Raw genomic sequence first — 14889 nt, forward strand, 5'->3', positions numbered from 1 at the left:
TCGTATGTCAGTCGATCCAACTGATTTCTAAGCTGCTGAAGTATGCGACTTCCTCTGTTTCTCATAACAGTTTTAACTCTAAGTTCCCCAAGCTAGCAGTTTTCCTGGCCCCCTAACCATCCCCAGTTCTCCTGGGGCTCTTGACCCGCAGCTGGTACTAGGGGCCATGTTTCACTGTGCTGGCTTTTCTGTCAGCTGATAAAAATGGCAAGGAAAGACAAGGTTCTGCAAGACAGACTTAGAGTGCATTAAATAAATATAAATTTTATTAAAAACACCCACATCTCAGCGTTATCAGGAATGATATAATAATAAACAGCTTTCAAATAACCTGCATTACATTACAATACTTACAGTATTTATAACCATCCTCAGATTCTTTTTATAGACATACCAAACATTTCATGAAAATGAATGAAACTGAAGTAAAAAAAAAAAAAAAAAATAGAACATAAGCATAGAAAATGCACACAGAAGTTCATTACCTTAGTGTCAAACTGCTAAAGTTTCCTACACAAGTTAACCACCAGCTTTAGAAGTGAACTTTATACCACTGTGCGTCAATCAAGATGAAAAATTCATTCAAGTAAAGTTGACACCACTCAGAAGCATCTTCAAGTATGGCTATAGTCAACCTGATAATCCTATACAAGCAATTTTATGTCTGCTTTGTCATTCGTTCCAACGGAGGCAGGGTTCTGTACACCAAAAATTACAGTTCGGGTATTTACAATACAAAACTGATTCACCAGCTAAGCTTCGTGCTCCTGCTGCCAGCAGTTTGGCAAATGACGGTGCATGGCATATTAACCAAACATCTACTATGGATTACATGAATAATATAGGAATTAAAAAAAAAAAAAATCACCGAAAAAATGAAGATTTATAATGATTTAATTAATCTGACATATAACCATCTTTTTCTTTTTTTTTTAAAGGCGAAACTTTTGTTTCAATGCAGTGGGTAAAGTCACAGACTGAAAATTAAAACCCTAAATTGCCATAATAAATATTTGACCATTAAACCCAAAGGCCTCCTTTGATTTACTCGAGTTAGGTTGTGATTCTGTTAGACAAAATTTCTTTTGACCAAACTTAATCTTACAGTATATTGCACAAGATACATCTGGGACATGGAGGTTTGTATGTTTAGGGAAGCCCTTGTACAGACTGTACCTTTTTTATATTTTATTTTATTCATTACAGTATCCAAGAAGCCTTGTTTAGAGAGTGACTTGAACAACTCTAGCAAACAGTCACTTGCCAAACCCCTGCCTTACGTTTTTCCCTTTAATCAGCTCAGTGCATTCTACTTTCTTTTTGTTTATTTGAAACAGGCAAAACATTCTAAATCTCTTAAACACTTTCATGACAATAAAAAGCTAATGAATTTACAAAATTAGTTTTAGTTACACCAATACATGTACAGAAAAATCAGAGAAGGGATTCAAAAGAAAAGCATTAAATCCCTGAAAAAAACCCAAAACAAAACAAAAAAACCAAGAATAATATATTTAACCTACATCAGCTTTACATACACACAGGTGACACATTGGCATAGGAGAACATGAGCTGAAATATCCCTGAATTTTTAGGAAAAAAAAAAAAAAAAGTTGAAGTTCAAGTTATACTTGCTAAAATGTCAAGTATTGAGAGATTTTTTTTTTTATATTTTTTTGTTTGTTTTTTTTTTTCAAAGGCTATTGGGGGAAAAAGATGGTATACAATATATAAACTTTCATACTCAGTTCAATATCCTATTGCCAAACTAGTGTTGAGGTATATGACAATTAGGAACATCACTCAAACCTTTTAATGTATTTTTTAGCTCACATTATGATATATTTGTAGCAGGCTGAGTAGCACCATGATGTGAATTCAGCTCAAAACCCAAATATATATAGATTTAATATTTTTACAGTACTAAAATACTAAAGCATTGCGTTAAAAAAAGTTTTGTTTACAATTTAATTTACTATACAACTCTCCTGCTTTTTTTTTAATAGAAATTAATGATTTAAAACCACCACAGCAAGCCAGCTGCCTATTTTTTTTTTTTTCTATTTAATCAACGGAATCACACAGAACTAACCCTGTTTCATTCATCTTGTGTAGGCATCAGTCTGCTCAATCTTCCTGGAAAAGAGGACACTTGCACCGAGAAATGACTTACACCACAATGTACATAATTATCAACACAAAAGCAGTCTGCCATTCAATATTTGAAGAGCATACAGGTCTTTAAAAACAGCAGAAGCTCAAGCTAATTAGTTGAAGTCTGTTACATGCTGCTAATTATTACCTGTGGTTAATATAAAATTCTTTCCTTAAAACTGTACATATTTGAGCAATGAACTTGTCATAATAATTGTAGAAAACAGTTTACAGTATAGCTGTGTGAGATGAGCACCAGAAAAACATGTGTTTTGTGTACTAAAGTATTCCCTTATATCCAGTAAGCCCCATTTTTACCATAACTGACTGTATTAAAAATGGATATGTAGCCCACTAGCAGATGCATGGCTAAACCAAAAGTATTTAAAAGCTTTTTTTAGTTTAAAAAAATTATCTTTGCATTTTAAAATCAAAGTAAACTTTTTTTTTTTAATGTCTTAGTACCTTAGCATTGTTCAAGTTGCCAAGCTTAGGTAGACAAAGTGCTTTTGAAACACTATTTAAAAAAAAATATCTCTATATATATTTTATTGTCCTTTTCTAGGACTTGACTGGATGAGCAAAATCCAGAGGTCTTTGTAATTCCCATATGTTAAAAAGTAAGCTTATTTTAACACCAGGTAAATTCAATACATACATGAATGAAAAGGTCCTCCTGTTGTCGAAGAACAATTGACTACATCATTGACATTTTGTTATAAAGGCATTAACTGTTGGACTGTTAAAATAAAGACACCATTCTCTTAGATAGCACCATGGTTTTAGAATATCCAAACAAATTCAGTGTTTTGCTGTCTATTCATTATGTATTATACTTATCTACTTTGTTAAATAAAATCAAGAGACTAATAAGATTACAGTAAAAACTGCATGTTAAAAAGCCATATTTCCAGTATTTCAGTACATCATAGATTCAGCACCAGATGTTATTTTAAGATTCCTGCAGTTGTAATACTACAGTATTATTTTTTTAGGGTTTTTTTTGCTCCTGTTCCATGACTATGCAAACTTGATGACATTAAAAGTGGCCACAGATGTGCAAAACTGTAAGAAAAAAAAATAATCCATTTGCAGATTACCTCTTTCAGTAATGGAGCCAGTGTTTTCAAATGTAAATTGTGAAACACTTTTTTTGTTTTGTTTTTGTTTTTGCATAGGATGCTTTGGTCTTGTTTCCTACATGCCATCTGTGACCACTTAAAAATCAGTGGAAAGTAAGTGCGCTAGTGAGATTACCTCTTTCTGCTGGTGTGCTGAGGCTTTTTCCACTGACGAGTTTCGTAAAAACACTGTTTTCTTCTCCACCCTTGCCTTCCCCAAAAACTAAAGAAGAACTATCCTACTGACAAGGTGTTTTTTTCAAATGAGGTAACCAACAAAGGTGTGAAGTTAGATATATCGGTTGTAAGGCCCTGTAACCCGTGTAAAGGCATATGGAGATGTAGTTACTGTGGAGTCCGTGGTGACCGACAGTGTCCTTTGTGCAAGAGACTTGATGAAGCGCACATATGTTGGCTCAGAGGGTTCGTGTGGCTCAGCAGGCTCCCGCTTCGCTTTCTTGCCGTAGGATTTCTGAGGCACGTAGTCTGGACCATACTTTTCACATTCCTCTTCTTTCTCTCTTGCCTTCTCAGCCATCTTTGCCTCCCACAGAGCCAGACCATGTTTTGGCTCGTTCATACTCTTGTGCTGGTAAAAGACAAGGGATATTCTGGTGGGGTGGTTCCTGTTGGGGTTTTTTAAGGGAGTCGTTGCATGGAGCTCACGTTTTGCGCACTCTATGAGAATTGACCCATGAGATGGAGCAACTGCTACTCCTCCAATTTCTGGATCCAGAAAGCTCTGTTCACTATCTGACCAGACGTCATCAGGATCCTCTGCTTTTTCTGGATTTAGCACTTCAGTTTTATCTAAACCACCCTGGGGAGTAGTCCTATCATGATTTTGACCTGGAAGCATGTTAGACAAACCGTTAACTGCATGTGAAATCATTTCACTCTCCTTATTTTGGAGGTGCAGTGAATTAGGAGGACCACTAAACATACTTGGAGCAGAATGGTAATCATGTGCTAAGTGTGGAGGGGGTTGCACGTGATGATGTTCACTGGTTTTACTTGTGGAGGCATAATCCATGCTTGGATTACTCAGATTGGATTTTAACCTTGAAGCAACCTCCATAAAATGGCCGTCAGCCTCATGGGTGGAGTAAGAGGAAAAAGACCCTACGTGGTGTACATTTGGTCTAATGGTGCAATTACTGAAGGAGTCTACCTGCATATTTTGGTTTCCATAATTCAAGTACTTGGGACCAAAACTCTGGTTATTCCCAAACCTGTGCTGGTATAATGTTTGAATGGGTGGTAGGCTTAGTTTAGACATATGCTCTTGACTCTGGCAACTATACAGGTCCACGTGCTGATGCTGGGAAGGGTAGGAGCCCAAGTAAGAGGGGCAGTTGTCCATAGGTATGTTTCCATTGCATTGGTAGGGTGGATATTGGTTATTTTGACTTAATGATCCTGAATAAGGGTTCATGGGACTGGAAGAATTCAAATATGACCCCACAGGCTGTGATGAGGTTGTGTAGAGGTTCATGGGACTGGACCCTCCATAGGGATCTGAAGTGTATGAAGAGCTTGGATAAGCACTGGCTGGATTAGGCAACCTTACATAGAGATTTGCAGAACCTGAACCCGAGTAAGAGTTAACGGGATTTGACTGAGGGTTAGGGAGAGTGCGCTGTGGATGCTGCTGCTGCTGTTGTTGTGTGGCTGGTCCTGAAAGACGTAAAAGATCTGTAGATGTGAAAAGAAAAAAAACACACAACAAACAAGCTTTTTCTAAAAAAAAACCCACACCAAACCAACAAACTGCATACTTTATAGACTTTTCATGATACATATCGTTAAAATTTCTAAGAAAAGTGTATCACATGATACATTAACAGAGGTTCCCTTTCTCATATCTCAAATACCATCCTTGAAGATGCTGAATAAATACTAGGGCTACTCATCCATTTTGGCACATATCCAGTGAGATCAGATGCTAGTGGCAATGGGGAAAAAGAAGACAGTGCAATCTGTTCAGAGTCACATGAACAAAATCCAAAGAGTTGAATCATCATTTAAGTAGCCCATGAAACGCAGCATCAAAGCGCTCCCAAACAGCCATGCACAAGGTGACCTTCTTTTCCCCAAGAATAAATAATTCTTCTCATCTATATTAATAGAACTCTCTCTAAAAAAGTTTCCCTAGCTTTATCCAGAAAACCAACAGTGACATTCACTGATAGAACAGTTCAGTAACAAGTGAGATTAACTGAAGACATATGAGCAAAACCATCATTCACTAAAGTGAAATGGCATTGTTTAATGGTTACAACCCTAGCCTGGGTCATGGGACAGCTGACTTCTATTCATAGGCATTTCAGTGACCTTCTGGGTGCCCTTGGGTATATGGCTCTTTTCCTCTCTAAGAAACTTGCTGTAACAATAAAACAGTCACGACGAACTCCTTTACTCAGGACTCTCAAATCTACTGATGAACGCTGCCAGGGCTTGTTAAGTGGATTTTTAAACTCTTACTCTGCTATGGAAAAACCTGTTCTACTTTTGGTCTTGAAGCAGAGTGCGAATGGTGGTAACAAGGTTAGGCTTGAATCCCCCTCAAATTAGGAGGTTCTCTGTAACAGTGGCAAACAGTGAGTGATGTGTAGGTCATTCTTTCTTTGGCAGCAGCATCCCACACTTGTCTTCATGGTTTCTAGCACTACTAGTCTTTTAAAGGTACTTTACATTACACTGGATGGCAAGCAGAGTTTGCAAAAGCACCAGATTTCTATCGGAAATACACAATATTGATATTTACTTTCAAGAATTCTCTTTCCTTTTTACTTTAAAATGTTCTTGGGCTGAGAATAATGGTTTTCTTGAGACTCATTATAAATGTCCCTGATTTCTAGGAAGCTTACCACTGTTGATAAAGATCCCCATCAGATTCACGTGTTTACCTGCTAGCTGCTTTGCATGACCTGCCGCCTCAGAGTTGCCTTGCTTGTTGCGTGCTGCAGCAGTCTTATCTCTTTCAGCTTTGCTAGACCCATTCTCCAAAGAGGAAAGTTTTTCTGCAGCTGCTTTCTTTGCTTCTAGCTTCCTTTGCCGACACGTCTTAACGGGCTCTGCTAACATCCTTACTTTTCGGCGAAAGGAGGTAAGGACCTGGATGCTGCCATTCCTCTTCTTCTCCTCCTGGCCTTCAGTGCTTCCGAACTCATCCACATCAGAGACTTTGTATAACGGGAGCACGTGGAGCTGCTCGTCTTCTGGTGTTTGGCCAATTTCACGATTGTCTTCTCTAGTTAGTGTGCAAACCTGTTGGAAAATTGTGTTAGAGTAACTTTCTCAAACCAGTCTGAGAAGAAGAGATCTGAAATACTAGCCTGTGCATTTGACCCTGCCCTGCCACTGTCAGCGTCAGCATCTGGCAAGCCATTTGTAAGTTTCTGTGCAATTTATGCATGTCACAACAAGCCTGCCATTTCATTTCTTCCATTGCTCTGTTGGACAACGTTAATAGAAACAGAAGGTATACGTAGCTATTTCTTGTACTTGTGGTGAAGTGGACAGTATAGTTAGGGATTACCCTAATGTGAAATAAACTGTGATGCATCGTACCATGGCTAGAGAGCTAAAACAGTGGAACCTGGGACTCTGCACTTGCTGGAGATTTTTTCACTATAATATGTTAGCTAGCTACCTATTACAAATACTGTGCAATGTAACATACTGCCATTGTATCTCACACCCCCTTACAATGGCAACTTCCAGAACTTTGCAAAGGAGCAAGTCACTGTAATTTAATAAGATTTAAGGAAGTTCCTGTTGTGTCATGCAGCATGCTAATTGTATTAGCTCCAGCTAAAACAGGTATTGGGAGGATCTCAGTGGAAAAAGATGCTGACACAGACATATTCTGTAGCAAAACCATTGCATCAGCCAGTTTTTAGGAAGAAAGCTCAGCTAGAAATACACATTGTATTGGTGGTGGTGGACTTGACAATTAAGTCAGACGCTGGAAACTGGAAAAATTCAGTTAGAAGTAAAATGCAGGTAGTCTCTTTTGTCGTAATTACAATTATTCTTTCTCATGTTTACCCCAAATGTATTGTCACAGAGAGAGTAGGCAGGGACCAGAAATAATCCAATACTCAATGAAAACCAGCGCATTTTTCTGGTATCTTCTGCAGAACCTTTGCTGTACATGCTAGAGACCAGAACTGAAGAGAGTAAAGGGTGCATGTACAATACAAAGGATGCCAAGGCTTGCAGGCTTTCTGGTCATCCCAAGCAGGAATGAAATTCGCAACGTCCAAAACTCTCCTGGAAAGAAGTTATTTGTTTCCGTTTTTATTTTATTAGAAGATATAATCCAAAGTTGTTAGAAAAAGAGTCTTTTGAGAGGATAAATATAAACTACTGTGCCAGGAACACTGAAACAGGCATTTCAGCCCTGTTGAGACCATTGTCACCATGGTTTTGCTTTTACCAGTTTTATATTAAACGTTTCTTTAATAGACCAAAAGTTGCATTCATTTGAATGAAAAATTGTGTAGGGGGTAATAAGTTAGCTGAATTACTGCTTAATATTCCTTTTTTAGCAATCTGTGTTATGCAAGTATAAATTTAAACAGACGGGGGATAATGAATTAAATGTATGAAATTGGTGCTGGAGTAACGAGGTTATATGCATCATGGACTTACCAATGTACTCCCGTTCTGCATATTGTGCAAGTCTCTGTGAGCATGAGCGCAAAAATCCAGGCAGGCAGTAACCCCTGAGAATGGGCGACCTTCTTTTAAACCCAAGCGACACTCAGGTGCTCTGTGTTCATACTCTATCTGGAAAGAGATGACAGGTACCACTTCAACTCAACTGGATGTTTCAGCACATGGACTTAGCACTGAACGCTCCACTGTGACAACATGCAAGCCTCCTAACATCTTGAAGGTGGCAACATACAGATCTTGAAGGCAAATAAAATCAAGCAATTTGATGGCAATTCCATATCGATACTTCATTCCTTGCTGCTTTGTTCTCTGTTACCTTCTGTGTCTGGCGTGATGGTGAAATTAGCCAACAATACTTTTCCTTGCGTGTTACTTTTGATTCTCTGCCAGTGGTTGGTGTTTTTACATGACAAATGCAGTGCATGGTTTCAGCATCTGGCACAGTAAGAGTGATGTGTTTGTGTAGACTGGAAATATACCAAGCTATTAAGGGAAAACGGCTTTAGAAAACTGACTTCAGAATGACTTCATGAAAAATAATAATTTGCTTTTTGATTTGTGATATTTTGGCATGCTAAACATATATTTCACGAGGACTTAAGTACATGAAAAAGATGAAAAAGAGATATAATTCAGTCACGACAGTGCCTTCTACCCATGCGCTCACTACTAAGCAGCTTTACAAGAGTTCATAATACAACAATAAACCTTACACAAAAAGAAAGAATTCTGTAATGGAAGATCAAGCCTGAGACAAATGACAGTTTCAGATTTTATTTAGAAAATGAAAAATAAAACCACATTTGTAAAATGCTTTGCCAAAATTCCTGAACCTTTCAAGTGAATGCAATTCTGAATGGAACTTAATGGATCCCATTTTAAGTTAGGGTGAAATTAGAGGTTTTGCCAAGTCTTGATCCAAGATCACTAAAAAGATGACTAGTTTGCTCACATATTTTTAAGATCTGGGATATTTACTTCCCTGGAATCTGAAAATAAAAGCCGAACAAAACCTGAAGCATGAAAACTTCTTTGGAATTAAACTAGAGTGGTCTGAAATGTTAGCCATACTGTAAGTGTCTGCTTGAAGTATTCTTGTGCAACTGTTCTCCGAGACGTTCTGTTGGATCCAGTTGGAAAACCAGACCCTTCCCAATGCTAGATTTTAACCCAGTAGCAATCCAGACTTGGATTAGAATAAATCTGGGAATCTGGAATTTCTTTTCAGGATTCAAAGGGGGATTGATTTTAGGGCTTTTTGGTTTTAGAACCTTTTACAATACCATACAAACCAGGCCTCTTTAAAACCACTGGCAGTAGCTTGCCCAGGGTTTCCACACAAATACAAGGTCTGCACGAAACTCGTGAAACAGGCCAAACTATACACATGGCTTATTGCACAAGGTAAAAATTGAAACTTGTAAAAGCATTTCTTTTCAACAAGTGTCAGACAGGACCATGGCTTACATGGATAAAAGTTCTTTTGAGAATTTTTGTGGGAAAAGAAAAGTTGCCCAAGCCAAGAACCATTTTATTCTTCACCACCCCCTCATTTTTTTTTCTTCCTCTTTCTTTCCTCTCTTGCAGAATGTCTCTCAGATATTTGGACAGATAACCAGAGCTAGTGGGCACATGGCCACAGCTTCCTCCACAATAAGCCTCCAAACATTATCTGATCAGGTAAGTGAAATTGGGTAAGTCCATACTGAATTTGCTTACTCTATCTAGTTGCTACTAAATATGCAGTAAAGGAGTGAGTTTTATGCAAATAAAAATGGACAGGTTTGGTTAGTTTATTGTTTCCATTACAGTTGAAAATCTGTCTTGTGCTGGTTGCTACAGCATAATGCTGTCAACAGGCAAAAAAGAAGATGTCATAGTTTGCAGTAGTTTGGAGACTGTCAGTTCTGTGACTTTCTAAAAGTGAACCAGAGCAATGAAAACGAAGGCCAACAGTTACATGTCTGCAAGGGCTATGCTATCAAATTTTGATGCAAATATCTGAAATACATTTGGTAAAGGAGTGCAGCTGAGAGACAGCCACACTGGGAACCTCATAAAACCTTTGAATGTGCTAAACACTGCTTCACAAAAAATATGCGCGCACGATCCCCTCATGCAGGGAGGCTGGTGCAAGCACTTGTGTGCATATGCAGGGCTGAGTGTGTTCAAATATGAAACTTTGCTTTAAAAGTATGCTTGTAATGGCTGTTTTGGAGAAAAGAAAATTAATCTGCCACTTGAGAGAGCAGAACTGAAACTGTGGCTTCAGGACTCTGCCTTCTGGCACTGTTGCCAATCTCACACCATCGTCATGGCTGTTTTGCTAGATAGGCTGGTGACTCATGAAATTCAGAAATTTGTGTTGTAGAGCTGAAGAGTTCTGCTCAAGTGTGAAGCAATTTTATTGTGTTGATATAGGTGAAACAGTTCTATTTAGTGGACCAAATTCTGCTAGTTTTACTTTTGAAAGCATTTTAAGTGGAATTGCTGATTTCCATTCATCTTTACTCTGATGTCAAAGAAATGCTGGCACAAAAAGTACATAATGGTTTGGTGCAAGACTGAAGCATTGAGAAGCATGGTAAAAATCAGATTATTTGCATGACTGCTCCAATTCTTTTTTTCCCCAGCATACCTGGTTGTTATATGCATCAGGTGCAAGCTTCTTGTAGGTAGGTGCCATAAGGGTTGACAGATTCTGCAAATTGGATTCTAGTTTTTCTTCCTGTTAGGAGATGAAATAGAGTTCAATGACATTTCCATGCTGTATGTAGGGGATCTAAGAAGTGAAGGTCTTTACACAATTATGTTCACACTGATACTTGTGTAAAGGCCTAGATCATTATCATTCTTGTTTAGACAGTAACTGTTGTGAATCTTCTTTTAATTTTACTGTTTCACACCCTTTAAAAAGTGATGCAGTAAAGCAGTATGGTGTGATCCTTGCAAGAGGACATCACATACTATAAATCTGGTTTATGTGAAGAAGATTCACATGCTGTAACATGGAGATTTTTTAGATCCAAGTATGATGATCCTCATTATTTTCCCTATTGGAGTTTTGGGAAAAGTAGTACTCTTCAGAAGGTTTGAGAGAAAAAATATCAGAATGGTCCCTCCATTTAATTTAAGGGTTTTGCACATTACAATGACAGCGCTTCAATGCAGTGAAATACCTTTTCATGCAGCGATTTAAAATTACGTAAATACTTCAGAAAGTTCCCAGTTCTTAAGCAATGAAGAACTGTGGATGTGTCTAGTGATACGGACATAAGAATGACCACATCTCTTCTTTAAGGAGAGGTACACACTCTGAATATGAAGGGTTCTTTAAAAATTAAGTACTCCAATAACATTCCCCAAAGTTGTTCCCATCCTCTTAGGACGAGAATCCCAAATTCAAAAACTTGCTTAGACGAGGCCCTTATTTTTAATTTCAAGTGCATAAAGAACAGTGGCATACTGGAGTGGTATACTTGGTTTTAGGAGTTTTTCTATTTTAGGAACATGTGAATGGCTGTGAAAAACCTATGGGTTTGAGAGATGTGTTTCATGCGTTAAAAGTTTGTATTTCCTACTATGGGATTATATCCGAGACTGGGATTCCAAAATGACGTTATGAATTTGTCAAAAATAACTTGCTGTGACCTTGTGGCTGCTGCTAGAACTTGGACCTTTTGTATGGCCTGTAGGTTACCATTTGTAAATGTTACTTCTGGTTTTCATTGGAGAGGATCCTATTTGTCTTGTCTATAACTGTGTCAGCGCTATGGGACCCAGCCGCTGGTCTGGATGCATGCTTTGGCTGCCCCCGGCTTTGTGTGGGAATAAGACTGGAGTGTAAAAGCATCTTCCCTGCCCAGATCTGGCTGCCACGGGAAGTAAGTCCAAGAACGTAAGCTGGAAGCATGGCATGGTAGACTCTGGCCAGGTACCCAGCTTAGAAAATTTAGGGGGTTTAGGACTGCAGGCTATGATAAAGAAGGCTTTGTGTCACAGCATGATTTAAGGAGAGCTATTCTGTAATTTTTAGGGTCAGAGAAGAGCAGTGGGGAATGTGGGAAAACTGTGTGTTAATTATGATGATATTCTAAATAGTGTGCTATTGTCAGCCCAGGCCATAGGACGCAGAAGTACCTGGCTGTCTGATCACATGAAAGAAATGCTTGGATTTGTGTAAGAAAGACACCAGGATACAGTGAAAGTTGTGGACCGATGTGTCAGTACACAAGCAAGGGACTAAATCCGCACGTGCTTGCCAAAAAACAGGCTGGGCCATTGGAGCCTCCCAGACACATGACTAGCTAGAGGTGTCCAGGAGTCGCTGCAGTTGTAATGTCACAGGTATCTTGTGCCCGGGCTAAGGTCAATGTTTTTTTTAATTACTCTGACTCATTTTAAACAGTTGCCAGTTTGCTGTAGCACAGAGCCCAGCCTGGAAACTATTCAGTGGGGAAGGACTGTATGTAGACTTCCCATTCTCTTCTTCCTATTGTCACCTCAGCGTTTCATCATGTTTGTCTCCATGCAGTCTGCTCTGGTTCCCAGCTGCAATGTTATGTGCCTTCAGTTGGTAAACCTCCTGCTCCGCCACCGGGGAATGCCCGATTGCAAACCTAATGCAGCCACAATTATTCAGGCCATGCCCTCTCCTCTAATTGTGAAAGCCTGCAAACATGGTTTCAAGTCTCAGGGCTTTTACCAGCTGTCAGAATTTGGACAGTCAATTCAGCTGGCTCAGCAACTGGAATCAATCAGTTTTGTCTGGCAGTTATTTAATTACCCTACATGTACGCCATTCAGGCAGGGCTCTGGCCCCTGGTCTCTTGTACTGTATCTCTGTTTGCAGAGTGACAGAAAACATTTCCTTGCAAATGAGGCTCATTTTAGAAATGGACACCAACCTCTTTTGGGTCATCCCCCATCAGCTTAAACTTTCTTGGAATCTTGCTTCTGGCAAACTTACAACCATTGTAGTACATGCTCCAGGAGCAACCAAAGGAAAATGAAGCACCACAAGTTTCAGGGTCCAGCCCTTGACATGCACAAGTCCGTCTGAAAAATAAGAGAATATGGCTGTTAGCAGCAAGGGGCACTCCTGCAGCAGGCATCAGTATTCTGCCAGCGCTCTGGGGAATCATTCGTCTTGGATTGTCTTCCATTGGTAAATAATGAAGAAATGAAAGAGGAAGGCATATGCATTATAACAGAAAAATTTATCAGAGTGAATAATTTATCGGAGTTAATAATTTCATGGTTGCAAAGCAAGGACTATGGGGTTTCTACACTTCTGTGAGGAACCTGGCTTTGCTCGAAAGAGGGAATGTTCGCGTGGTAGGTAGTGATTGTCATGGTATCTGAAAGGGGCACACGCTGATGGCTTTGCAAGAATGTGGGAGCCTTCTGACAGCAGCTAAGCAGTTACTCCTGAAATATGACTCTAGCCATGAAGCCAAAGTAACCTACAGTGATAGCCATGTTAATTTTGGTTTGAATGTTCTTTGCTATCAGAAAGATATGGGAAAACAATATAGTGCAATTTATTTAGATTCAGGCTAGCTTCTGTAGGCTTACAATATGATTTAGTGCATCTAGCTTTTATTTCAAGATTGAGGTATCTGCTGTCCTGGGCCCTGCTGAGATCTCTTCCTTTAAATATACTGAGATGCTTCACAACTCCAGGAACATGTTTTTCCCTGATTTATAAGAACATTTACTTTGCTTTTCTCACAAGGTTTGTGGATTTTCGAACTGCCCGAGACAGTTGGAAAGGTTACGCGTATTTCAGGGTAATAGCATCATGGGGGGTGCCAGGTCCGAGGCAGAAGGTGGGGTTGCAAGATGGACGAGCATACACTTTGTTCCACTTACTCTTCATTCAGGGCACACCGCCGGTTCGTGAGTGTGCCATACTTCCTCAGGGTGTCCGTGAGTTCAGAGTAGAGCTTGTCGGCTAGGCTTGTGGGGATTCCCTCCCAGACCAGGATAAGAATCACGATCACAGCCGTCTCACAGGTGTGGCCCGCTCGCTCACGCACCAAGCAGAGTAGCTTTTCCTCCTGACTGCTTCTGCGGACTACCTGCATGCACAGCAACACACACCCCCCGGAGCCCCAACACAAACAATGCGTTTCTTAATGTGAAGAACAAGAGAGTAGGAAACCTCAGCATTAGTGCATGTGTGGGGAGGTTACTTCTGCTGCTGTCTTCCTCTTTGTTTCTGGCAACTTGTTCCATTTTTCTCATTTAATGATCTGGGCCAGGGCTACCCTTTCTGTTTAATGAAGCTGACTCTTAAGTGGCAAAACTTGACTGCTGGCATGGAAAGCCATGGTGGTGGAAACCAGCTTTGTAAAGGTATGCCACGTGCTCTGCTTCAGCAGGAATCCTCTACTGAACCTGCGCTATGGTACAAGCGGCCCGGTTCGATTAGTAGGCAAAAGGAAGTGAGCAGCGAGATCCCTCCCTGCGCAGAGCTGGATGGTGGACACCTGTGCTTAGGGGCAGGAGCTGTGCAGGGAAAGGCAGGCAGGCAAGGAAGGGACTAAATAACTGGACATGGGAGATCCCTCCCCTTCCCTCACAAACCTAAGCAGTTAAACCCACGATCAGCGAGCCACTCAGTTTTGTGACCTGCCCTTGCTACATACAACGATTACAGCGATGAGAGGAAAGCAGCAGATGTTGTTCAAATAAGACTGTCCTTCTCAGTGCTTGTGGTACTGTGGGTATTGCTGAAAAAAAGGGTGCAGTCTGGCATGCATAAAGACTATAATCATGTATCAGTTTTTCCTCATCCTGTGTATTTCATGAGCCTACCCAAACTACTTGGTAATTTCTGCCAAAGTAAGACAGTGTTTGCTAAGAGGGTGTCCTAAGGACTCCCTTGAACTGGGAGTGCACTTATTGGACTTACTTGTAAGCT

General features: G+C 39.8%; 1 protein-coding gene across 1 annotated transcript in view; it reads right to left on the reverse strand.

Annotated features, from left to right (window-relative positions):
* Window positions 1-238: 238 nt before the first annotated feature.
* Window positions 239-14889, reverse strand: part of TET2 (tet methylcytosine dioxygenase 2) — a 74278-nt gene continuing 59627 nt past the window's right edge. Inside the window, exons 5-10 of the mRNA XM_040598326.1 lie at window positions 13836-14044; window positions 12869-13019; window positions 10600-10689; window positions 7935-8072; window positions 6185-6545; window positions 239-4970 (exon numbers count right to left, since the gene is read on the reverse strand). Of these exons, the coding sequence (XP_040454260.1) occupies window positions 3565-4970; window positions 6185-6545; window positions 7935-8072; window positions 10600-10689; window positions 12869-13019; window positions 13836-14044 (2355 nt within the window). The 3' untranslated portion in view covers window positions 239-3564. The remainder of the gene's footprint in view (window positions 4971-6184; window positions 6546-7934; window positions 8073-10599; window positions 10690-12868; window positions 13020-13835; window positions 14045-14889) is intronic.

The sequence above is a fragment of the Falco naumanni genome, chromosome 1 (genome assembly GCF_017639655.2).
Source record: "Falco naumanni isolate bFalNau1 chromosome 1, bFalNau1.pat, whole genome shotgun sequence".
In the NCBI taxonomy this organism is placed as follows: Eukaryota; Metazoa; Chordata; class Aves; order Falconiformes; family Falconidae; genus Falco; species Falco naumanni.